The sequence below is a fragment of the Furipterus horrens genome, unplaced genomic scaffold, assembly GCF_987537825.1.
Source record: "Furipterus horrens unplaced genomic scaffold, mFurHor1.1.pri manual_scaffold_7, whole genome shotgun sequence".
Taxonomy (NCBI): Eukaryota; Metazoa; Chordata; class Mammalia; order Chiroptera; family Furipteridae; genus Furipterus; species Furipterus horrens.
In genome coordinates, this window is record NW_028327177.1 from 77,772,280 (window position 1) to 77,798,266 (window position 25,987).

Below are 25,987 nucleotides of genomic sequence, written 5' to 3' on the forward strand. Positions count from 1 at the left end.
AAACTTTTTCTGCCCTGTGCTTCTCTCTCTGATTATCTTCTTTAGTGGGTGGTGGGGGCGCTCAGTATGAAATGCTCTGGACGGCCTGTAGTTTGTTGTGTGATTATGTAAATTCAGGTATTCTGTGTTGGGTCTGAAAAAGATATTGTACACATCAATGACGTTTTTCCTTCAGACCAGCAAACTAATTGCAAGGATTCCAGTAGCTAATTTTGAAATGTACAACCATTGTATAGAGCCAGCTCAGTAAATATTTGTTGAAAACATAAGTTTGAGGCTTATACTATATTTTCCTTTGCTTAAGTACATTATGAGAACATGCTCATATAAGAAGTTTCTTTTTTCTTTGTGTACCTTTTTAAAGAAATGCTTAATATCATCCCTTTTGCTGAAATGAAGAGTTGATTGTATAGATTCTGAAACTTACTTATTTAAATGTTGAGTACCAATTTTCCAAATATTTGGTGAAACCTGGAAAGTTGTTTTAACAAAGATTTGTAACTGTGTGGAGTTGTCATGATTTGCTCTATTTTAGTATTAAATGAATGTGGCCTTCCTCCTGTCCCCACCATAGCTTTTCACTGTCATCTACACTCCCTCTGTCTGCCTTTCCAACTAGCAGGCAGACTCTTCTTTGCTGATCAGTCTGTTACTCTGGGAACTCTGACAGTCGCACTTAAAATATTTAACAGTTTCCTTTCCTACATTAAAAAGCCATAAAACCTCATGTGAAATAGCTAAGGGAACTTATATATTAGGAAGAGAGGCTTCTGCTCCTGTGGGTATTTTGCAAAGGGGACTATTTTTCTTATATGATACAAATGAAATCTTCACTCTTGCCACTTTTACACCCACGCATGTACTGAGCGTCTCCAAGGAGACAAGGAAGCCGGAGTCCAGTGATGGTGAATTCTCTGCGGTGATAGCTGGCTGGAGTCTCAGGCTTCCAGAGCCCCTCACAGACAGTCTCTGTCATGAGGCTCTTCCAGGCAGGCTTTATCCAACATGTCTCTCCCTTTCCAGATGAAATAGCCTAGATGTTACATTTGAAGCGGTAGTTGTGTTGAGTTCAGCAGGCAGAGGCCTACCCAGGATAGGAGGAGTGGGTGTGGTAGGGAGGTGGGATAGGAGGTCTCCATCTTTTCCACAGTCCTTCTTTGTCACCCACTTATCATCTGTGCTTCAGTTCCATTGCCTCCCTCTATGCCTCTCAGACACAAAGGCACCACTCAACCTTACAAAGTACCTTAATATGCTTTGTTACAATACCATAGTTATGAGCTTAATTTAGTGAAACTCTCCTTTTAGGAGAAGTACTACTTTTGCTTATTCGGCAATTTTATGTAACCACTCATGAACAATAATCCTTTTCAGCACTCTATTTTCCTTCTCCTGAGTTCAGTGTGCCGGAACCCCCATGCCATCTTACCTTTTTCCCACTCTACCACGTCACTGAAAGCTTTCTTAAAACGAATAACATTATTTTCTTATATCAATCCATTATGCACATTTTCCAAGACTATAGTTTCAGATCCTTTGATATATTGACCACATACATCTATGTGTGGATCTTCTTTGAGGCAAAAATAATTTGTTACCTTTTAGGAATTCTTATTGGTGTAATCAACAAGAAATCTCCTTTATCTCTAAACTCTAAGCACATCATTTAATGAGCATGCTTGACACATCTGCCATGTACACATTCGTTGTTTTCAGTTGAATTGACTGCAATTAAAAAAATAATCACTTCTTGTGATTTTCTAGTGCAATGTCTGCAGACTTCAGGTTTTCAGTTTTCTGTTCCTGATCCTGCTGCTCTCTTCGGAAAGGTGTGACTAGCTATTATTCCTATTAAATCTTTGATAGTGAGTGTCCCCACGAGAGTTTATTAATGTCATGTTTTTTCTTTTTTATATGAACTGCTAAAAAAGATTGGTCTTAGTGTATAGAGAATATAGTCAATATTATTGTAACAACTTCGTACAGTGACAGATGGTGACTAGACATATTGTGGTAATCACATTGTAAGGTATATAAATGTAGAACCACTACATGTACACCTGAAGCTAAAATAATATTGTATATCAACTATACTTTAATTAAAAGTAAAGATTGAACAGTCATACATTCTGCATTTTAGAGAACTCTTATTTTTTTTACCTTATCTCCAATTCATATCACGTCTCCAATTACTGCCTTTAAATAAAAACCATCCTATGGCATAAGCTAGAAAGAGTCACTTTTAGGGAACGTTACCAGTTTTGTTCACAGGCACATAATGTACTCTCTTAAGCTGACTTAGAGGTCAAATTTGAAAAGTTTTTTTTTTCTTACATAGCCCATCAAGGTCACCATTTGTATAGCTCACCTGTTTAGGTGTTTCTTCCCAGGTAACCTTACCCACTTAGCTCGATGAGGTGAAAGCGTTCCTTTCTACTTGAGTTCCCAAGTTCCCCCAAGAAGAATTGGAGGAGGGTGCGGGTACCTCTGAAAAAAGCCCTTGATATCTTCTTAGTTTCTGTCTTTGCTCAGGTGCTTCTCATTTTTCTGTGCCATCCTTCTTCAAAGTTCTAATCACCCCTAGTCTGAGTTTTGGGTTTCATTTTTGGTAGGAATAAAGCATCTGCTTAGACGGATAGCTGTGCCTAAAGAACTGTGTATGAAACTGACTAAATCCAAGAAATGTAAACAAATTCTGGAAGGTGTTCCAACTTAGACTGATGGAAAGTTTTGGTTGCTGTTTCATTTACTTGGAAATGGGGAAGTTGCGATCCTGTTCTGAAGCGCACTTCCTGGACCCCTATTGTGGAAGCAGCTCTGAACTTGTGTGGTAAAGGAAACGTTTTTCTTCCATTTTTCTTTGCAGGCTCTTCAAGTGGCAAGACAGCTCCTTCTTCAGCAACAACAGCAGCAAGTTAGTGGATTAAAATCTCCTAAAAGGAATGACAAACAGCCAGCCCTTCAGGTAACAATTACTTAAAAAATAAATGACATTATACACTTTGGGATAGCTAATAAGCAATTCGGAAGAGGATTGTGGTGAGAGTTGCAAATCATGTAAGAAAATCTCTTGTAGAAGATGTCTTTTTCATTTACCAGTGGAGTATGACATCTTAGGAAAAATGTCCCTTCAACCCAAATGTGTTGTTGGTAGTAAGAAGTTTTACTAATTAGGCAAGGTAATAGGAGGATGAGTAGTTGTGGGTGTGAATTGCTTAATAGTGCAGCTCACCACTGAGGAAGAGTTCACGGTGCTCAGGTATGTCACCACATTCTCTATTGATAGAGCTGGAGATACTCTCCTGATGGGATACACACACACACTTTACTCGAGCGCTGTGGATGAGATTTTGCCCCAGGGGTCAATGGGCAGTGTCTATCATCCAAGAGACGTTTTTGGTTCTCACACTTGGGGGAGTGTCATTGGTGTTACTAACAACCTAGTAGGTAATGGCAGGGGATGCTGCTAAACTTCCTACATTGCACAGAAAAGTCCCCACAGCTTAGAACTATTCAGTCTAAAAGGTCAGCAGTGTCAAGAACTGTTACTGGGACTGAAAAGGATATGGTATTTTTAATATACCTGGTTGTGAATGTAATACACACTTTTTTCTTCATTGAATGTTTTCAATATACTTCTGAATTATTAATAAAAATAACAAGCAATTTTTATGTAACGATACCAAGAAACATTGTTTTAGTGACTTCTCCTTTCAGGCACATTGAGGCCAGGGATTAACAGAATAGAAGGAGTGAGTCTGTAAAAACCTAATTTTGATTTTCTACTGGAGTAGAAGAAGATTGTAATAGAAACGTCAAAGAAACCTGACTCAGGGTAGTCATACTCACATCCAGGACAGAACACGTGCAGGTACTAGGTGGCCCAACTGCTTTCATAGCTGAAGGTGGGTGTCCCCCAACATAGGGGGCTACTATGAGTTTCTCCCACTGCACATTTTGGGACAGAATCTGTAAATTGCTGTTTATAGGCATGACTTGGTGCTAATTAATTTGATCACAAGGTTAACCTAAATTATAGATTGTGTTGACTTTTCTCAGATCAGAGTAAACCAATACTGGTTCCACATTATCTGGCAAAGATCACATTAACCTTGGGTGACAAGTCCTAGTTCTTCTATATCCACTTGGAAAACTATCATAATCAAGGGAAGGTTCCACACTATAGTAACACTTTACTGGAACAGTTGAATATACATTCTTTACTAACACTTCCAAAAACATTTATTTGGTAAACCATCATGAACCCATATGCTTTTTAATGTTTGTGAGTGCTGAGGACATTTTTAATGAGGTACAGTGCCAGTTAGGTCCCATGTCAGGTGTTCTAAGAAGCACTTTGTTGTGCAGATATCTTAAGAACAGCTCTGGAGGATGAAATATGACTGTGTTGACCTTTCAGCTGTGAGCTTATTTGTCAGGATTCAAATAAGTTGAAAGGATCAAACTGAACAGTTTCCATAGTCAGACTGGGAATTGTGTTTCAGAGGTCAGCAGCAGAGGCCACATTGCAGATTCCAGAACACAGTCCGTTGTTGGTACATATTAAAGTACTGGGGCATCTCCTGCAGACAGAGATACAATTAAAATTCTAATTTATTAATGTATACAGGGAGCTCTCCCAGCCTGTCACTCAGTAGTTCCAATGACTGTCCATTCTTTTTACCTCCCTCTTGGAGCTCCCTTAGCCTTAAAGATATTGCGAGTCCTCTTGAGTTTATCAGACCTCAAGTGCATTGGAGAAATGACAATATATTATTGGGAGGTGGAAATCTTATACACAGTAGAGCTGTGTTTAGAGATTTTTTTTTTTTAAAGTACACACATAGACAATCTGATGCACTGCTCTTCACTATTGAATATTATTTGTAATTTTTTATACTAGACTTATTTTCGCTCATACTTGCTTTGTAAAAAAAAATATGGCATTTTTAGGTAACTTCTTTTCCAAGATGAATGAAGTTCCTTTAGGGCTAAATATATGAAAGAAAGTTTCAGGGGATTTCCTTTCGAGGGCTCTTTTCTTCTTGCCTGTTAAAATGTTTTTAACTACCATAGAGTATGATAGAGCTTCATTTTTCTTGGCAAGGACAGTGTCAAAACTAACCTAACACATTTTGCTGAGCACTTCAGTCTGTATAAAAAGTGGGACAAGGGGGCCATCTTGAATGCTGGTTTTACTAAAGAAGGTGTTTGGCGTCCCTCCCTACCCCTTCAGTGGGAGACTTGACAAGAGCATTTAGACCAGCTTTAGGAATTGACTGGGAAAAAAAGAGCTGGTTGACTGACACGTGTGTGCATGTCTGTCTGGTGTGGTCATGCAGATTCATTAAGCTTTATCTGGTTGTCTGGCCTTCCACAGACAGAGCAGAAATTACTAACCTAGGTCACACAGTAGGTTACGTCGTTATAAAAATATGTATATAGGCTTGGTGATTCACAGAAGGAATAACCTGTACACATAAATATATCTGCCCTGCCATGTCCTCATTGAAGTATCTCAGTCAGAGTGGCTCCAGAATGAACAGGAAATCCTACAGTAAATCTCAACAGTGTTTGTTTCTGATCTTCTTACCCTTCAAGCTACTGAGATCTATTTTAGCTAATTTCAGACCTTCCGCATGGAGGAAGGCTACACATGGAGGAAAGATTTGATCTGCTGATAGCTTGAGGAAAACGAAAGCAGCTGAAATCCCCAAATATACTGTGACTCATATTTTAAGCATATCTCACACTTCCCTGCTTTATGTTTGGCAGCGTTCGCCAGCTTCACAGGCTGGGGACACAAACAAAGGAAAATGGAAAGTTAGAGGAGGCTGTCTGTGGTTACTCGACAGAGAGCACAAAATGTAGTCAAACATCACCGATTTGAACTAATTTCAGGAAGATCAGAGTGAAAACAGAGGAATACCGTTCTTTGCAGGTATGCATATTGAACAAAATTGAAGCTAGCCACATTCTTGGGTGACATTATGGTTTATATAAAGGATTGACTGAGTGTAGATATTGCTTCTGAAGTTCTTTAAAAATATTCTACCCAGTAACCTCAGTAGCCCCTTATTTAGTCTTTAATTCGCTTTGCCAATTTTTTTATGAATGATACAAATGAAAATTGAAAATTGGCCTCATTGTAAATTCAGAATTAGAATGATCCGAGTTAATTAGATGCAACTTGGTGAACAGCTCTGGAACAGCCACGGCGTGCAGGGCGTCCTACTGATGCCCACAGATACAAAACCACGGAGGGACAACACAGAGCCTGCCTGCAGAATGCTGATGAGTTCTAAACAATTAGCAAGGTTTGGCTGCAAAAAGAAAATTATATGTAAGTAAAAATAGTAGTCTTACTTTTATAAATATTTATGTACTTCTGAAGATTGCTTAAACAAGTGAAATAAATGCTTAACAGTGCAGGTGTGCACATAACCTCAAAGATGTGGAACTTTACTGGCTGAAGATTAATTTTTGAGTAGATGAGCAATTTTATTGATGAAATTTTGGAACTTTGACCACCGTTTCTGGGTAGTAATTCATTTTGGTTCTTTAAGCATTTTAGTTGTTGGCATGAGTACATAAACTGGAAGGAAGTCAAATGACACATTTTCTCCTAAGAAAGTAAAAGTACATGTGTATTCTGGCAGCATTGAAGTTAGGAAAGAAAGTCAACCTTGTATGCTGCTTACAGTGGGAAGCTGACCACAGTTTCGGGCCATCAGTAAAGAATTTGAATTTGAAACCAGTCATCTGATAGATTTTGTCCTGCCTATCCCCTCCCTTCAAAGGTTATATCATGTGCAAGCCCCTCACACAAGAGACCGTTTCCTGGAACAATGCAGAGTGAAACTCCCAGGAAGGTCAGCCTTTAGTCCAGCTGGAAGCTCAGGGTTATAATGAGGCCTCCTGCTCTAAGCAGAGGAGCCTCAGATACCAGAGTCAGCAGGTGTTTTTAGCATTTTTATTTGCAGATATATAAGACACATGCTAGGCGGCGTTTTTGTTTTGTGTTAATGCCACATATAATCTTAGTACCTCATATCATTTTCATGTTATTCATTAAGGAATAAATTGGTAAGAGGAAACCTTTAAAGGAAACTATAATTTTATGTTGTAGGTAGTGAAATGGAATGGTTTGCAACACTGACCCTTAAAAATATCCCTATTCACTGTATTAGTAAAGTGAATGATTCAGGACAGGGAGGAGAATAATTCTGAAATGTCCAGAGTTAACATTGTCTATAAATGACATCCCTGGCATAACATTGATTAAAGTGTTGAAATTTCAGTACGTTCTAAGATGTTGTTATCACATGATTTTGTAGAATCCAAAAACTCTAAAAAATAAGTCTTGATGAGACAATAAAGTAGAACTGATACCTTAGAAATGGTTATTAAGTCTTTCATATTAAACACACCATGACAATGTGATAGGAGCAATGACCACTGCTCCCAGGAAAGCACTTACGCAGAGAATTTTGCATCTAGTTACGAGAGTTTCATGAACCTCAAGAAGTCCATCTTGTTTCCCAGGTTAAATACTCTTGATTTAAAAATATTTTTTCTGAAATTATTATTACTCTTGTCTCCCTCCAAAAATCTTAGTTTAGTTGTAATATAGTGAGTTAGCTCATTTTTCTATTTCAACTGCAGCTTCGTATAATACCCTGTGTCCCAGTCTGTCCAGGATAGACCCAGACTATTGGCTGGGTGTATTTATTAATAATTCTCACTCTCAACAGTACCCCAGTTTGGACATTTAATTATGTGGTTACCTTACTTACATGTATCTAAAGCATTAAAATTAAGTATGATGCTAATATTTTATATGTAAGCATATATTCATCACCATATGCAGAGATAATTAATGGTTAGTAAGTGCTTAATGTGGGTCAGCCCTATAGCTACTCTGTGGTGCAGGAGCAAATATTCAGTCATTCTGTGGATGAAGAAAATGAAACTGGGAGAGATTAGGTGACCTGCTTCAGAGCAAACAGACAGTGGCAGTACCAGGATGGGAAGCCAGGTTTTAGGACCACAGACAACCAGTATGCCACGGGCAACTTAATCATTGTGTCTCCTTCGATGTGGATTTATTCAGCAACTACTGAGTGCCATGTTTTCCGTAAACAAATTTTTATGTTTTCCATATTCTAAGCAAAAATAAAACCAGGCCAACCAAAACCAATTCCACTGTCAATATCTGGATTTCAAATAAGGAGACTGAGATCTGCATAGTTATCCTAATTGTCACCCTGTCTGCCAGCAGTAGCAAAGGAAAGTTATATCTTATTCTCAAATCTGAAGTGCTCTTGTGAGCTTCCATGTGTTGCAACATGGGCAAGTATGTTATAATCATTGTTGGGGCTAGGAGGTGGGGAGGGTAGCGATGGGGGGAAGCATCCTTAACTGGTCAAAAATGTGTAAATTGCTGACAAAATGACACATGTAATTAGAGTGCTCCTACTATTTTACCTTGTGGTTTACACCTCCAGTGTTGAAAAAGAGAGTGACTCCCACCTCGCTAATTACCATTATCACTGAAATGCTAGGGTTGGAGTCATTAGTTCCATGTGCATTTAATTAGAGGAAGGCTGAAATTGGATTTAACTTATTACTTTTTCATGGATCACTTTCTTGTCATCACTTTAAATTGGATTGCAGCCCCAGGTAACTAATTATGAGAGCCACAAGATCAAGAGTGAAAAAAAAAAAAAAGGTAATTAGGAATAACACTGTTGGACCCTTGCTGGTCGTCCACTTGTGTTTTGGGAAAAAAAGCAAAAACCCGAAAAGCTGTATTTTGTAGTTTTCTATCTTAGGGAGTTAGAGGGCATCATGGGAGTCTATCACCACCCATAGTGGTTTCTATGATGCACAACTGAGCTGAAGACGTCGAATCAACATGTTTCCACAATCAGCTCCTTAATACCTAGATTAAACTTGTAAAAGCAACAGATTGGCTGTGGATATGAGGCATCTCAACAACTGTGTAGTCTGGGGGCCTCACATACATGATTACAACAAAGCTGTCAAGATGCCTCTGAGCCCGAGTACAGAATATTTTAAATACAGGGAGTTAGAATTTAATGAATGTATTAATGTTCCAGAAACATCATTCATATCTGACAGAAAGACATATCAGTCAGCACAGCAGTAGGGTTTAGGCCTTATGCATCGGGAATTTTTTTGTCAAAATTGCCAGCAGACCATAATATTCATGCCATTTACTTTGCTTCTGATGTGTTCTCTACCCTGCCCCAATGCTGCGGATAGGCTTGCTGAGGTTCTGTTTCTCCTTCTGCCCCCATCAAAAATACTCTAAAACAAGTTATATTGTTTCCATGTGTGGAGCAGAATTGAGAACTGCAAGCAATCAATTTTATTGACATTGTCTGAAAAAAAATGTTGATGACAGTTCGAGGATGTGAAAATATTGGATTTTTAAAGTCGCCAGTACTAAGTGTGGAAAAAAAAAACTGAAATGTAATCTCATTACTCAAAAAAAGTCCTGTGAGTTACTCTTCTGAGAAAGGGTTCTTCTTTGATAGACTGTGATAGTATGATGAGAAGTCTTGATAATCAAGCCTGTCGGTTACCTTAAAGAGAGAAAAAGTGTCCCAGAGAAGTGAATCACCAAGCTAAGATGGCTTGAGTTTCCTTACGTTGTTTAAAATGGGTTTTAATGTTCTGTTAATGTAAGCAGATAGTCCTTTTCCAAGGAGTATAGGGGTATAGACCATGAAGTGCCCAGCCCCCAGCGGCCACTGTGGTATTATTCCCAACTGATAAAAAACTTCTCCTGGACTTGTGAGTTCTTTTCCTGTGTTACCTTTATAAGCAAAATCTCAAGAACTGAAATAGTAATCATCAAGTCGAATGCAGAAAATTAAAGCTTTTTTTTAACATGTTAAGTTGATTTAGAATTTTTGTACACAATATTCGTCTGTGGTTGAAAGGGGGCACAGCAAGGTCAAGTGATGTAGTGTTTTCCATTTTTCCATGAATCTCACAGTGTGTGATAAAAGCAAACTCCTTTATTTTGTAAGTCTGCAGGAATTTCGATGAAGTGCAAAGGTCACGTTCCCTGTCAATTTGAGTAGCCAGCATTTTTTAACTACTGTTTTTTCTTCCTTTTTGTGTGTCTTTCCTTCCCTGCCCCCACCTCAACCATAAGCCGTGTCCCTTTCCTGACACATGTATAGTGAAGTCTTCCAATCTGAAACTCATTAGCACACAACATTGGACCCTGTCCAGTGGTTAGAAAATTTCCTGAAAGCTAGAACAACAGCATTTGGTGCAAGTACCATGGACCAGAAGTGATGATGAGGAGTCTCGCTTCCCTGGCAGCCTGCCTGGTTGGGAACACAGTGAGATGGAGGTCTCGCGTATGGGACAGGCTCGAAAAGCTCAGTCCTTACAGAAATGTGCTTCTGAAATCCCAAGGCAATATTTTTTTTCCTACATTTATTATTTTAATTGGGCTGGAGGTATTTATCAATATTAGCTGCAGGAACATGCAAGCAAGCCATTAGAAAAATTGTATGGAAACTAATTTCTGTGAAATAATATTTTTCACTTTTGTTAAGTATTGGGTATTTCAAAACCTATGGATTTAAGTGATTCATTCATTCAAACTTTATTAATTAAACCTCACTATATCCAGGTAATATGACCAAGATGAAACTCTTACCTAAACATTAGAAAATTACACAATTCACTATGGGTCAGGATAACTTAAGACAGGTTTCCAAACAGGAAACTGAGTCGCGAAAATATAATGGTAACAGTCTTAAATAGCCAGCAGTGCAAGAGTACTTACAGGGACCAACCACTGTAAGCAACCACACAGAGATAAACTCTATTATTATTCCCATTTTGCAGATGAGGAAAGTGGGTCATAGAGAAGTTAACTTGCCCAGGGCCAAACAGCTGGTAAGTGGCCGAGCTGGGATTCCAGCCCAAAAACTCTGGCTCAAGCATCTGCTCTTCTCTATTACATTTGACTGCCTCTCACTGAGCCACTGCCAGGCCCAGCAAACAGGGACAGTTAAAGGAACAGCATCAGAGCTGCTGGTGCCTAGTGGTTGTCACTAACCACTAGACAATACTGTCTCCTAATTTAGACATGTGTTTGAGGGCATATTTGAAAAATAGTGCTTGTAATTGAAATATGCACTTTCTAAACGGAAATGACGCTTGGGAAAGAGAAGAAAGACGGGTATTACTCAAAGCCTGCACACAACTGCAAGTAATTGTCTAAAGGCAGCCGTTGAAATTGAGAAGCAGTTTGGAAAATGTACAGTTTGGGAAATTTGTGTACCGATGTAATTACGGTAGTTGTGAGTTGATGTCATGCCTAGTAACTGTTTTTGTATTGCCTGGGCCTTTGTTACTGAGCTGTGATATCATGAACAAACTATTATAAACATAGCATGGATATAGCATGCTTGTGTAACAAAAGATTGGGAACTTTTATTAAGTTTGTTTTCCTTGTCATATTGTAAAAATTTATTATGTGTACTGTGTATATTAGAAACAGATTTGGGTAATTCTGTCTAAATGAAGTCATCCCAGCTATTTCCAGACTGTCTGTTTTCAGTTGTGAATAATTTTCATACATCAGATGGTTGTCATATTTAGTCACTCTCAAAATTTTAAAGAGAACACATCCCATTTTGAACTTTCGGTGGACTTTAGCTGCCTTGCTGTTGAGATTGTTTGAGTTTCAAATTATTGCCCAGTAAACTGTGGAGACCGAATACTCGTCATCTCTAAAGGGTCTAGCACTGCTGCCCTCTAGTCATAATTTTCCCCTTCATCAAAAGTACAGGTTTTTAACTACTTAAGTAGTAGAACTTAGAGCTGCCAGGACAATTGAGCAAAGAGCTCCAGGCCTTGTCCTTCCATGTTACATCCCATTGAGGAAAATTGGTAAGCATTCAAGCAGACAGAGCCCAGCATTTATCAGTGTTCATGGTAAAATGTGGGTTTTAAATGGGTAGTTCAGAAACTTTAGATGACTCAGTGCTTCCCGGCTACTTTCCTCTGAACTTTTAGAGTCTGAACATTCTGCCTGCTGCTTCAACTTTTTTTGTTTGTTTGTATTAGCCACTTTCCTTCCCTAACCTCACCCAAGTCTGGCTTTTCTCCTCATCATTTCTTGAATTATTTTGTCACTAAATTCAGTGGCCATGTCTCAACCTCACCCCAAGCTGCCTGACCTCCTGGGACTGATCTATCTTTTGGCTAATGCATCTTTCTGGAAATTGCCTTCTTTAAATTCCTTCCGTTCAGTGCCCCCCTGGTCTTCCTGGCATTCTCCTCCTCTTGTGTCAGTTCTCTTCTGGAACACAAATGCATTCCATCCCAGAGTGGGTCTTGTCTGGTGGTACTTCTGTCCTGCTTCCAGCATCACCACAATGTCCCTTCTCTCTAATCCAGCCGATCATGTTTATCACCGTGCCCTACTAGTCAGTCATGAGGCATCGTAGACTTATGAATTTATTAATTCTCTTCATCCCCACCATGCTATCTGTCCCCAGATTTGCCATTTCTCTCCGGCTATCTTCTCTCTATTCCTTTCTCTGTGTTTCCTCTGATGCTACCATGTCCCAGACTCCCAGCCTTCAGTTGGCACATGCCTAGATCTTGTCAAAGAACTATGACCTGCCTCCTCCCCTCAGCACATGTTATAGTCTTCATGTGTATCTCCTAGTCTTTCCCTAAATGTCATGTCACTCTGCTATTCAAAAACTTTCTGAAGTCTATTCTTACCTACAATACCAAGTCCCCACGATCCAGGATTGCAAATATTGCTTGTTCATTTAAGCAAAAGGCTCTGGTGATTAAATTGTTTGAGTTTAATTTCGAGAAAATTATCTCTCTGTCTCCTTTCTTCAGAATGAAACTAAGAGCCATGTGATATGCTGTGTTTTCCCATATCTAAGTTCTCTGCAATGTTGTCCCTTGTTCTTTTTCATGGGTACCTGTCGTATGCCCCACAGAGTTCCCACTGACCTCCTGTGGCCACAGCTCCCACAGGCCACGCACTGCCTTGTTTGCGTGTAGTAGATCTGCTTCATCAGACCTAACAAAACTGCTTTTAATAAGATATTGATGAAATTATGTTAGCTTTATTCTTTATTTCATCGCATAAAGAGATTATTATTTATTTTAGAAGCAGAATCGTGAATCTGAACCACACAGAGGCTTGTTTGATTTGGCTCAGAAGTGGCTCTGCCCACAGTGCTGTTTAAAGGATCCTCCAACCAGGATAGCCTCTGCTCCATCCCTGTCACTGGCCGCCCATGTTGGCCATGGGCGCTGGATATGGCCGTTTGGGACATAGCCTTTTCCTTACTAACGTAGTCTGACATAGTCTGTGCTGATTAGATACCAGAGCAGAGAAGTACCTGATATTATTTTCTTCTGGGAAACCTAACAGGTCCTGTGGTAACTATTGAAATATGTACTTTGTATTTTTCCCTGTCTTTATTCAAGACTGATCAAATTGTATTCTTATCATGACACTATATCTCTTCATGGTCAAACACGAGGAGGGATTTGTCCTTAAAGGCACAGAATCTTGTGCACTAGGTTTCCATACACTCGGCAAAGAAGTTAGGAGTGTCTGAGATTTCTGTACCAGAATATTCGTGAGACAAGGCACATCATGGTTAATAGTGTGGCCTTCAGTGTCAGGCTGCCAGGTTCAAGTCCCAGCACCATTTTTATTTCTGTGTGACTTGGGAAAAGTAGCTAAACCGCTCTGTATTTTCATTTTCTCATCTAGAGAATGTGGCTGATTACCTCCCTCCTTGAAGGTGATTGCGAAAATTAAATGTTTAATGAAAAGTGCTTGCACAGTGCCTAGGACACAGTGAATTCTCAGGGAAGTTACTTCTCATACTTATATAAACTCCTTTTTTAAAATGTATCTTTTTTAAAACAATTTAAATTTTTTCTTATTGATTGATTCTAGAGAGAGAAAGGGGGAGAGGGAGAAAAATAAGACTTTGATTTGTTGTTCCATCTATTTATAGCTTTATTGGTTGCATCAAACGTGCAACCTTGGAGTACTGGGATGATGCTCCAACCAAGTGAGCTACCCGGCAAGGACTATATAAACTCCTTTTAAAAGGAAAAGGACTCACTGAAACTTCCAGCCAAGATGGAGGCACAGGTAAACACACTTCACCTCTGCACACAACTATAGCACAAATTACAGCTAAACTACAAAACAAACATCACCCAGATACTTCAGAAAATCAGGCTGTGTGGAATTCCGACAACCAAGGATTTAAAGAAGTAATATTCATCCAGACAGTTGAAGGGGTGGAGACATGGAGGCACAGAGAAGCGGTAGAATGGGTGCTCCCACATTCACGTGCGGTGGATGAAACTTGGGAGTGAGCCGTCCCAGCCCCAGACCAGACCACCGAGCCCAGAGTTTCTGTGCCAAGAAGATAAGCCCCCATAACTTACTGGCTGCAAAAACAAGTGGAGGTTTGGGTTGTGAAAGAAACTGCGGGATTCTCAAAAGACATCACTTAAAGGGCCTGCAATAGACTTAGGACTCAAGCAGATCCACCCCTTCTAGGACTCAGCACCAGGGCAACAGCTGGCAGGGCACAAGTGGCACATGGGGAGAAGAAGAAAAAGTGAAGTGACTGGCAAGGGGGCAAGTGCTGGAGAGACAGTTTCCTCTTATGCAATCTCCAGAGGCCAGGCAGTGACATTTTTCCATCTCTGAGCCCTCCCCAACACAGAACCACAAAGCAGTAAAAGCGGTTGCCCCGTCATAGTGATTACCTAAGGCTCCGCTCCATACAATTTACAGGTGCATTTTCTACAGTAGGTGACACTAATAAGGTGGAGTTAAAGCAGCTCTACCTAATGCACAGAAACAAACACAGAGAGGCTGCCAAATTCAGACAAAGAAATATGGCCCAACTGAAAGAACAGAACAAAACTCCAGGAAAAGAACTAAATGAAATGGATATGAGCAACCTATCAGATGAAGAGTTCAGAATACTATTTCAGAATTCCCAAAGAAACATTGGGTACTGCAACAGCATAAAAAAGACCCAGGCAGAAATCAAGGTTGCCGTTACGTGAAGTAAAGAAAAATCCACAGGGAACCGACAGTGGAGGGGATAGAACATATGAAGAAAAAAGCATTCAACCAGAACTACAAGAAGAGAAAAGAATTCAAAAAAAAAGAATAGAATAAGGGATGTCTTGGATAACTTTAAATGTACCAACATCCAAATCATAGGGGTGCCAGAAGAAGAAGAGGAAGAGCACGCAATTGAAAACTTATTTGAAAAAATAATGAAAGAAAACTTCCCTAATTTGACAAAGGAAATAGGCATACAAGTCCAGGAAGCACAGAGTCCCAAACAAGTTGGATCCAAAGAGAGCCACACCACGACACATATAGTTAAAACGCCAAAGGTTAAAGATAAAGAGAGAACCCTAATAGCAGCAAGAGAAAAGCAGAGAGTTCTGTACAAAGGAGTTCCCATAAGACTGTCAGCTGATTTGTCAAAAGATACTTTGCAGGCAAGAAGGAACTGGCAAGAAGTATTGAAAGTAATGAAAAGCAAGCACCTACAACCTAGATTACTCTATCCAGCAAAGCTATCACTTAGAATGGAAGGGCAGATAAAGTGCTTCCCACACACGGTAAAGCTAAAGGAGTTCATCATCACCAAGCCATTATTATATGAAATGTTAAAGGGAACTATATAAGAAAAAGAAAATCAAAACTATGAATATTAAAGTGGCAACAAATGCCAACTATCAATAACTGAATCTGAAATACAAACTAAGCAAACAAGCAGAAGAGGAACAGAATCATAGACATGGAGATCACTTGGAGGGTTATCAGCTGGGAGGGGGAAGGGAGAGAGTGGGGGAAATATGGAGAGATTAAGAAGCATAATTGGTAGCTACAGAATAGACGGGGATGTTAAGAATGGTATAGGAAATGGAGTAACCAAAGAACTTACATGCATGACCAATGGACATGAACTAAGGGAGGGGATGGCTGGAGAGAATGGGGGTACTGGGCAGAGGGGTGCAAAGCGGGAAAAATTGTGACAACTGTAATGGCAAAATCAATAAAGTATACTTAAAAAAGGAAAAGGACTGCCTATCAAGTGCCAGATACATGTTTCAGCAGCAGAACAGGACTATCCTTTTGCTTGCAGTTGACTTGTGATTGAGCACACTTGATGAGAAGACATCAGGTTCCTCATCTGTAGAAGGGGTGACTCCAGTGCTCCCCAATTTGTGATGAAGATCAGTTGATGGAACTAGGTATCAGCCTAAGTGGTATCTGGCACATGGCAAATACTTAATAAATGTTAGCTGCTCTCATCATCCCTCCCTGCTACTCCTGTTATCAGCATTCTCTTGGTAGAGCATTATTTTCCTAAATCTTTCAATTTTGGTATAAACATAGATCATGGTGTTCTGAAAATTACATCCTAGGTTCGCTTTTGTCTGGGTCATCCCAGAATGTTATGTCAATTAATGCTAGGTTATTTTAACAGCCAAAGGACTATTCCTTAATCTACAATCCTGAAGCTGTGGCATTCTGCTCCCACTGGCTCAAAGTAAACAGTATTTATGCATTTCTTTCAAAAATGAGTCAGTGAATTAGTGATAAGTGAGTGAATGAGTCAAATATCTGACCCAAAAAGAAAGGAAATTGATACTCTTTTAGTTGAAGAGGCTGTAGACCGGGCTCAGGTTCATAAACCTCCTAGAAACATTTCAAACATAAACACAGCATTAACAGAATCCAACGTCAGTTCTGCGTGAATCTTTCATTGGTCAATGCAAAAATATCAGAAAACTACAGTGCCATTTGACTGCTTAATGCTCTGTGTTTGTCTTGTACATTTGATGATCACTTTAAGGTATAATATTAGTGGCAGAGAAATTTAATTCATAAGAACAGAAAATTAAAGGAGACTAAAGACAAAATATAGAAATGTATCTGGTGTCAAGATTAAAATATAGAAATGTATCTGGTGTCAAGATTAAAGTTCAATGAAGCATAGTGAAGATAAAGAAGGTTATTAAATAAACTTGGAGGGAAGATGGAAAATGTACCTAAATCTCTCATTTTGAAATGAATTGCTTTACTTGATTATTTGCAACAGTATCTCACTGAGGAAAACCCAAGACAAATGAAAGCAAAACAGAATTTAATTGAGCTATTATTTTGCAGACTTTGGCTTAGTTTCAGACAGTCTAATCAAATTGTACTTTGCTCAAATAACTAATGTTAAATGCAGCCTCTCAACAGATGTTTAAAAAGTCTAATTGGAAAATCTACATCCTGGATTTGGTAAAAATAGCTACAAATTTATATTTTTGAGGACAACACTGAATAACAAGCATTTCCAGAAAATATAAAGTTTTCTTTAAAGATGCCTGATGCTTGGTGGAATTATCTTGAGTAGTCAAAGGTGGCACTCTGGAAATTAAATTTCTTGGAAGTTTTCCAGCTCTTGCCATATAGAAATCTCCTTTATCACATTACATCACCAGAGTCCTGTTACAGTCCCTGGATTGTGTCAGGGACCTGTGTGCTGTAATTTATAATGAGCCCTTGCAAGTCATGCAAGGCACATACTGATTGATGACATTTAAAGGTACTGTCAAGGTGGCTAGGTAATGAAGTTGACCTTCCTGCATCGTTTTCTTGGTTTCAAGTTTGTATATATAAAGAAACTATTTCACCTGCCACATTTGCTTGGAACTTTTCATTAAATCTACAAAAGGAATTTGTCTTAATAGTTAACTCTTTTCTTCCTTTAGAACAGGGGTTAGCAAACCTCTATAAGGGCTTGAGTGTGACTATTCTTGGCTCTGCAGCCATTCTGTCTCCAGGGACATATGTTCTGCTGTCCTCCTGCAGAACCAGCAACACGTAAGGCATACACGAGTGAGCAGGCTCTGTTTCAATAAGAATCCACTTGTGGAAACTGAAATTTGAATTTCATGTCATTTTCACTTATCATGAAATATTCTTCTTTTGATTTTTTTTCCAACTATTTAAAAATACAAAAACAATTCTTAGCTCAGAGACCATACAAACGCAGGCTACAGACCAGATTTGAGCTATAGCTTGATGACCTCTGCTTTCGAAGAGTGGTTATGGTCCTGCAGGTTGTTCATTGAATGATGTTGCCTGAATGAGGGGCTAGGGAAGACTGAAATCTAGCTGAGCTAGCCTTGCACCCTGGCCTCAGACTGGGGCAGCGTCCCCTTTGAAGAAGAAGCACCTTTATTTAATTGCACAGAGGTGCCACCCAACACCCAGCTTTCTTTCCTTTCTATCATTTTGGTCTGATATCTTTCTACACATCGTGGTAGGTGTAATGACAAAAGTAGTAATTTTTTTGAGATTCAATAAATGGACTTAGCTGGCAGGGTCTTAGTGAGCCTCTGCCTCATACTTGTGTGAAATTGAAGAACGCATCTTTTCAAGACAGCCGATTCTAATCTGTCAGAGTATTTTCATCATACACCTAACTTTGTCACATTAAAACACTTTCCTGCCATCTGCCAGAAAAATTTCGTGTAGATATACAGGGTAGGCAAAAGTAGACTCACAGTTGTCTGTATGGAAAATAATACAATGATTAATACATAATAATGCAAGAGTAAACTTACTGTTCTGTGTAAGCCCTGGCTGGTTTAGCTCAGTGGATTGAGCGTCAGCCTGCGAGCTAAGTGTCGCTGGTTCGATCTTCCAGTCAGGGTACATCAGAGAAGGAAAACTCTGACTCCAAAAAACCTCCGCTGCCTTGCGGCATACCTCTTCAGGGGAAAGGCTAAGGGAGTAAACCCCGACAGAAAATCCGGAGCCGGAGTCCCTAAGGCGGTTTGACGTTGTAGTCAACGCCGGCAACTCCTGCGGCGCACCTGAAGCCAAGCTGTATCGACTCCGTCTTTCCCTTGGACCCTTCAGCTGCGAAGAGAGGGGGGGTCTGCTGCATGGGCAACAGCAGACCCTCCATATTACCCTGCCCAGGCTCTGTAGCTTCAGCGTCATCGCAAGATGTCGATTCAACACGGGAGGAGACAGATACTACCATGTCACTCCCGAGTCGGACTGCACAGCCATTCTCGGCGGTCCAGATGGACTCTTAAGAAGCTACACCATCGTCTCTCGAGACGGACGGCTGCCGACGACGACGACGACTGTTCTGTGTACTCACAATTGTAAACCTACTTTTGCCCCGTGCCATGCATATACTTCGTGTTAGTTAAATAGATCTAGGACTTGCACAGTGTGGATGGCTCCCCCTTGAGCCCTTCCGCGTGGAGCACCTGACAGTTTTCCTTCATTGCTTGTGTCTGGAATCCAAGCATGTCTGACATTGGCACAGGGACTTACCTCTCTGAGCCTCAGTTTCTCACCTACAAAGGATTGCTCAGTGTTTCTCAACCGTGGAAGAACATCAGAATTAATACAGTTTTTATCATCATCAAGATCTAGGTCTTGAAGCTTTTAAAATCACAGGTAGATTCCTCAACTCCATCTACTGGATAAGAATCTTGGGGTATGGCCCAAGTGTGGCTGTGTTGAAACACCCTCATAATTGCTTTTGTGCCCTTCTGTAGCTGAACACCACTTGTCAAGGTGACAGCTACATGCCTTTCTAATTTGAAATCTGAGTGCCTCTTTCATTCTGTTTTCCCTCATTTCTTTGTTCCCCAGCCGCCTCCTTTGGTAGTAGACATGAACTCTCTGACTTCATCTCACCAATGTGAGCAATCTACGGTCATCAGAAGATGTTAGGGAAACCCTGCCCCAGGAGTCTTGACTTTTGGCCTTGGGTAATTTGCGCAGGAAGTAGCACTGCATGTACAATATAAGCTTTAGATAGACCATCCACCCTGTTAATCTTGGAATCCAGTTGATACCATGCTAAAGGTCTGTCTGGGGTTTCAAATATGCAGCTTGTCTCTTTTTCTCTACATAATTATGAATTTCTGCTTTGAAATGGACCTATCTATAGACCACATTTTTATAATATGTACCTATTTTTACAGTATTTCCAGGCCAACCCCAAATTGGAAATATTGTAAGTCTCACAAGATCATGGACTTGATTTCCTACCAGATTCATTTGGACACTTTTCAGGTGTTGAAAATGGCCCACACTTCAGAGTAGCACCTCGTTTCTAGGAGTTAAGGGCATACCTTTTTCAGGTATTTGAATGTTACTTAAAATGTAGAGTCTGTGTCTGACCCGTGTGGCTCAGTTGGTTAATTCACAGGTTTGATTCCCAGTCAGGACATATGCCTGGATTGTGGGGTTTGACCCCTGGTCAAGGCACATGCTCCAATGTTACTCTTTCTCCATCCCTCCCCCTCTCTCTAGAAATAAATAAATGAAATCTTTAAAATGTAGACTCTGTGTTTATCTAGGGCCTTTCTTTTCTCAGCGTTTTCTAAACAAATACCTGCTCTGCTCATTTTGCAAAATTCAGCAAGAAAAAACTACTCATGTGGAACCAGAAGGACAAACTGGGTGTTTTACACCTCCACCTGTATTACCATATCCATGTCTTACTTGGCTTTTTTCTATTTTTATGGAAGCCTCTTCATCTTGCTAGTGTTTGGAAATTTTTAGTATACTAATTGATGAAGGCAAAACAGTCTTATAGCAGCATGGCCCATGAGGTCCATAGTGCACTGGAGATTTTTAAAAAGATAATACCAGTTGTATCAGCTTTGAATACGCATCATCTAACAGAAGTAGTCAATCTGACTGTTTTTTTTTGTTTTGTTTTGTTTTTTTTAGTACAATTTACCAATTGGAGTTCTACAAAAAAGATTTTAGTTTTTGACTTATGAACATCAGGTCAGACATTTCAGAGGAAATTTAGAGAGCAGTAATTTTTAAAATGTACACAGATGAATTTGAAAATAAATATTTCACTGCCTACACAGCTCTATTTAGAATACTGGCTTTGGAATGTATTCCTGGAGCCTGACCATTCTATACAACACAGTGTCAGTCCATGCACAATACATTAATGCTTAATTGAAGATAATGTAACTGCAGATCAAAGGCATAATGAACGGGCTTGCAGAAACGCTGACGTAGATCAGGATTTTGACTAATAGAAGTCTGGACAAAACTGGGTTATAAAAGGATTCTGAGACCAGCTGAGCCTTCATCTGTCTGCTCAGCTGAGGGTAACAAAAGCTGGAGCTGCTGCTAGGGAGGGTGGAAAAGCTGTGCTCTCCCCTCTGGAGTGCAGTGCCCCCTCCAACCTGATTTGACACCAGCACTTCCCTGCTCTGGCTCCCTGTTAGCCTCTGAAGCTGCTGGATGGGAGAGCTCTTCAGCACTGTCTACAATGAGGGCTTAGTTTCCATCAGTGTCAGGATATCTCTATGACTTCAGAACCTTGAACTTTAATATAAAGTGGGAACTGGCCTTACAACAGAGATTGGCAAATACTGGCCTGTGGACCAAATCCTGCGGTTTGGTTTTGTAGAAACTACAAGCCATATACATTTTTCAATGACTAAAAGAATCAGAAGAAGAATATTTGATGAAAAATGGAAAATGAATTAAATGAAGATTTCAGTGTCCACCAATAAAGTGTTATTGGAACAGAGCCACACTCATCTGTTTTGCTGACTACGGCTGCTTTCAGTAGATTTCAGTCGTCATCCTGCAAAAGCCTAAATTAAGACTTACTGTCAAGCCTTTATAGAAGGCTTTAAAGTTTGCTGATTTCTGATTTAAAGTTTGGGTTTGATCTTCAGGGCATATTTGTGAGGAGAAGTGTGGACATCTATCAACTTACTCATTTTATAGAGAAAAATGGATGAAAAAGAAAACAATTTTATATCTAATGTTGGGAATAAACAAGGCAGGACCTCAAGGGAAGCTGATGGAGAACGAGGTCATGGGGAACCAAGACCACAGCATTCTCATGAGAAGATTCTTGGTCTTCGTTATTATCATCATCATCAACAAGACCTGTCTCTTTCTATTGTTATTGATATAATTATCTTCATCAAGCTCTAGGATTCATTTGATATTAAAATTTGGTGAAAATGATATAGCAATTCCATCTGACAGCAAGGTCTCTAGGAAGTAAATATGAAAATAGACTAGAGGATCGAGTGATTCATTTACCTATCCATTCAAGTTAACATTTCTTATGTACCTATTGTGTACTGTACCCTGCTTAATACCGGAGGACAGAAGTGAGTATCTCTTAGTCCTTATGTCAAAGTTGAAACTGCACAGAGGGAGTTAATAATATGAAGTAATAAATGCACTAATAGATGTGAATATAGGGAACTATGGAAGCATGAAGAAACAGAGCTTGTGAAGTGTGACTAGTGCAACTGAAGAACTGAACTTTTAAATTGTATTTACTTTAAATTAATTTAAATTTAAATAACCATGTGACCAGTGGCTAGTAGCTATTTTGGACACGTCCATCATCATAGAAAGTTGTAATTGACAGTGCTATTTTAGAATGTTCTTTTGCTTTTAAAACATTTTGATATGTATTTCCTTCTGGTGTAAGATGAAAAGGTATCTCTTAATGTGGCCTCTTCAGACATCTCCAAAATGAGAAACTTTGATTCCATGCTTCTTTTACTGAATTGCAGTCAGGACAGGACAATACCCAGTAATCTCCAGGACATCTCTGCCTGAAGCTTCAATTCTTTCCTCCAAATAAGAGAAAACCTCCAAGACGTGGAAGCTTCACTGAAGCAAACCAAGACAGACTCCCTTCTCCACAGTGAACCACAAGACTCGTTGGAAACTTGATTAGTTTTGTTTGTATAAACTTAAAATGGAAATAAGAACTTCAAAAGAGCATTTGAAAAATACGCTTCTCATTTTAAAAAAGCCTGAATCATTTCCTCTGAAAGTTTCCGTCTATCGAAGATTTGCTTTGGTCCCACATGCCAGCCTCCTCCTTTCCTCAATTTGAGGGGGAGGAATGTGACCCTGAATTTCCACTGATACTGCCCTGGGGTTCCAAGGGGATCCTTGTTCTTTCCTTCTCTCTCCGGGGTAGAGACTGGTACACCCTGGCTTCCTATTAGCTTTGTGAAAGTGGAATCCTAGAACTTCCTTTCTTGTTTCGAAATCTTTTTCATACTTGTGCTTCTCACACCTATCCCACCTAGGCGTGAAGTTTATTGGTCTTTGTTTTATTAACACCGATATGATTAATAATCATATTTCTACTTAGATTAATAATAGTAATAATAATAGGAATTTGTACAATTACTTTCTTACTGACTTTATAATTACGGGTATGCAAAGAGGATCAGGGAATATTCTAATTTCCTTGTAATTTTTGCTTTCCTTGGGTCTGGATGTGTTGGGAAGGGAAGCATGGATTTTAAAGTTGACTTGCTGAGCAGCCGTCTAGTCAGGGTTGACTTTTGCTCTTCTTGGGGACTGAATCACTTGATATTCTTCACTGCCCTGTGCCTTTTTCCCCAAGGGTAGTTCTCTTCACATCTGCAGGGCACTGTTCTTTCACTTCTGTGTTATCACATTATTTACTGCATTTATGAAAAAGGAGGCAGTGTTTTCTAACAGCCATCATGACAACTGTTACAAATAGGGCAGTAATGTTTTGTTAAGAAGTATGAAATTGTCCAAGAAAATGTGATCGAGGCTTAGGAAGCGAAATTCATTAGAAATAGGAATTTTAAGATTTATGTTATAATGGAAGAAGAATGAGGGAAGCAAGAAAGAGACTCTCCATTAGAGACTGGGAACTGATGGTTTGTCTACAGGCCAGATGCTCTTGTTTGCACAGTGTTTTAACATTTTGTGGAGTTAATTGCAAAGGTTAAAAAATCTGAAATTTTCCTATTAAAGTTTTTTTCCAACTTACCCCCCTCCAAAAAAAAAAAAAAAATCAGAAACTCGAACAGCATTCCCATATAGCAGTGGTTATCTGCAGTTCAGAACTGCTGCCCCTTTCCATTTTGCTCTGGACTTCAAACTGCTATGCATGTTTCGGTTTTCTGCCTGGCTCCATGGAACACTCTTCTTATTTCTTTTTCTTTTTCTCTTTTTAATTTATTTTTTTTATTGTTTTTGTATTACAGTTGCTCTCCACGGCCACACCCTCCCACTCCCACAGTCAATCCCCACCCTGTTGTCCATGTCCACGGGTCACTTATATCAAACCCTCATCTAAGTGGCCAAAATCTTCATTAACAGTCCACCTTAGAGTCAGGAGGGCCGCGGGATTCTGCAACAGGCCAAGTAAAGCCCAGGAATTTTGGAATTCTGGATTCTTTGTATTTCTGCATCCTGATTATAGATTTGATAGCATCTTCAGTGGGCTGCCCATGTGAAAATTGGACCTCAGCTCTCTTAATTGATTGGTCTCTGCAGTGGTGACTCCCACTTGGCATGTTTTCCTATAGGAGGGAAGTTCATATGAGAGAGACGAGACCTGTTTTCCCTTATAGGTTCAGATACTCTTTAGTTAACTCAAAACTTAATGTCTTAAACAACAGTGTTAAATTTACTGTTTCATACATTTTATATGGCTTAGCTAGGTGGTTCTGGCTAGAATCTCTCATGAGATTGCAGTTACTGTGTGAGGCTGCAGCTTGAACTAGGCTTGGGGATTCCTTCCAAGAGGGCTTGCTCACATGGCTTTTGGCAGAAGGCCTCAGTTCCTCATGATGAGGAACTCTCCATGGGGTTGCTTGAGAGCCCCATAATAGGACAGCTGGCTTCCCCCTAAATGATCCAAGTCTTATGTGGCTAACTTTGGAAATCACAAACAAGTCCTTGTGCCATATTTATTGCTCACAAAGACCAGCCCTGACCCAGTGTTGGAGGAGACTACACAAAGAATGAATACCAGATGGTGGGAATCCTCGGGGCTATCTCAGAGGCTGGGTTCCACCAATACCAACCTCCTTGTTAGGCCTTTTTAGTCACTGCACGAGTGAGCCAAACAGAAGAAAAAGTTAAAAGCAAACATGTGACCAACCTGACCCCTGAACACTGGTGACTGTTGGTTCAAGGTCATTGGCCAAAATATTGTCCACTTCACAAAAAGATTTTCCTGTGAGCCCTGGCCAGTATGACTCAGTTGGTTGGAGCATTGTCCCGTAATCAAAAGATTGAGGGTTCGATTCCCAGTCAGGGCACATGCCTAGGTTGCAGGTTTGTTCCTGGCCCAGGTGCGGGCACATGTAGCCCCTGGACTGGACATGTACGATCCCCAGTCCATGTGCAGAGGCAACCAAACAATGCTATTCTTTTTTAAAATAATTTTTTAAAAGATTTTATTTATTTATTTTTAGAGAGCAGGGCAGGGAGGGAGGGAGAGAAACATCTGTGTGGTTGCTTCTCGGGTGCCCCCAACTGGTGACCTGGCCCACAACCCAGGCACGTGCCCTGACTGGGAATCGAACTGGCAACCCCCTGGTTCGAAGGCCGGTGCTTAATCCACTGAGCCACAGCAGCCAGGGCCAATGCTACTTTCTTGCAGCAATGTTTCTCTTTCTCCCTATCTCCCTAAAAGCAGTGAAGAAAAATAAAAGTCCTCTGGTGATGATTAAAAAAAGAAAAGATTTTCCTGTGACTGAGGAAAGAGAGATTGACAAAAGAAGGGATGAAAGTGTTTGAGGAATTAGATTCTTTCTCAAACTATCCAAATTTCTTTTAGTCTTGCCCACCTGAACATTGAGATTCAATATTCTCAAACATATGAGACCTTAGAAGATTATCACAAAGTGATTGTAAGGCAAAAAAACTAACTCAGTATTTCTGTTGAACCGTCTGTCCAGTGTCTGAGGATCTTTGACAAAGTTGGCATAACTGTATCAGTGCCACACTAGGTCAGCAACCAGGTCAAAGGTTGGGAAAAACATGAGATTCCCTGTTCAACATCTCACAAATTACTAGGAGGCTGCATTG

The 25,987-nt window shown here is 39.9% G+C and overlaps 1 protein-coding gene across 7 annotated transcripts in view; it reads left to right on the plus strand.

Annotated features, from left to right (window-relative positions):
• FOXP1 (forkhead box P1) overlaps window positions 1–25,987 on the plus strand; it is a 642,166-nt gene that overhangs the window by 496,643 nt on the left and 119,536 nt on the right. For all 7 annotated transcript variants that reach the window (XM_090283832.1, XM_090283838.1, XM_090283837.1 and 4 more), the window contains one exon: window positions 2,867–2,965. In XM_090283832.1, the coding sequence (XP_090139958.1) occupies window positions 2,867–2,965 (99 nt within the window). The remainder of the gene's footprint in view (window positions 1–2,866; window positions 2,966–25,987) is intronic.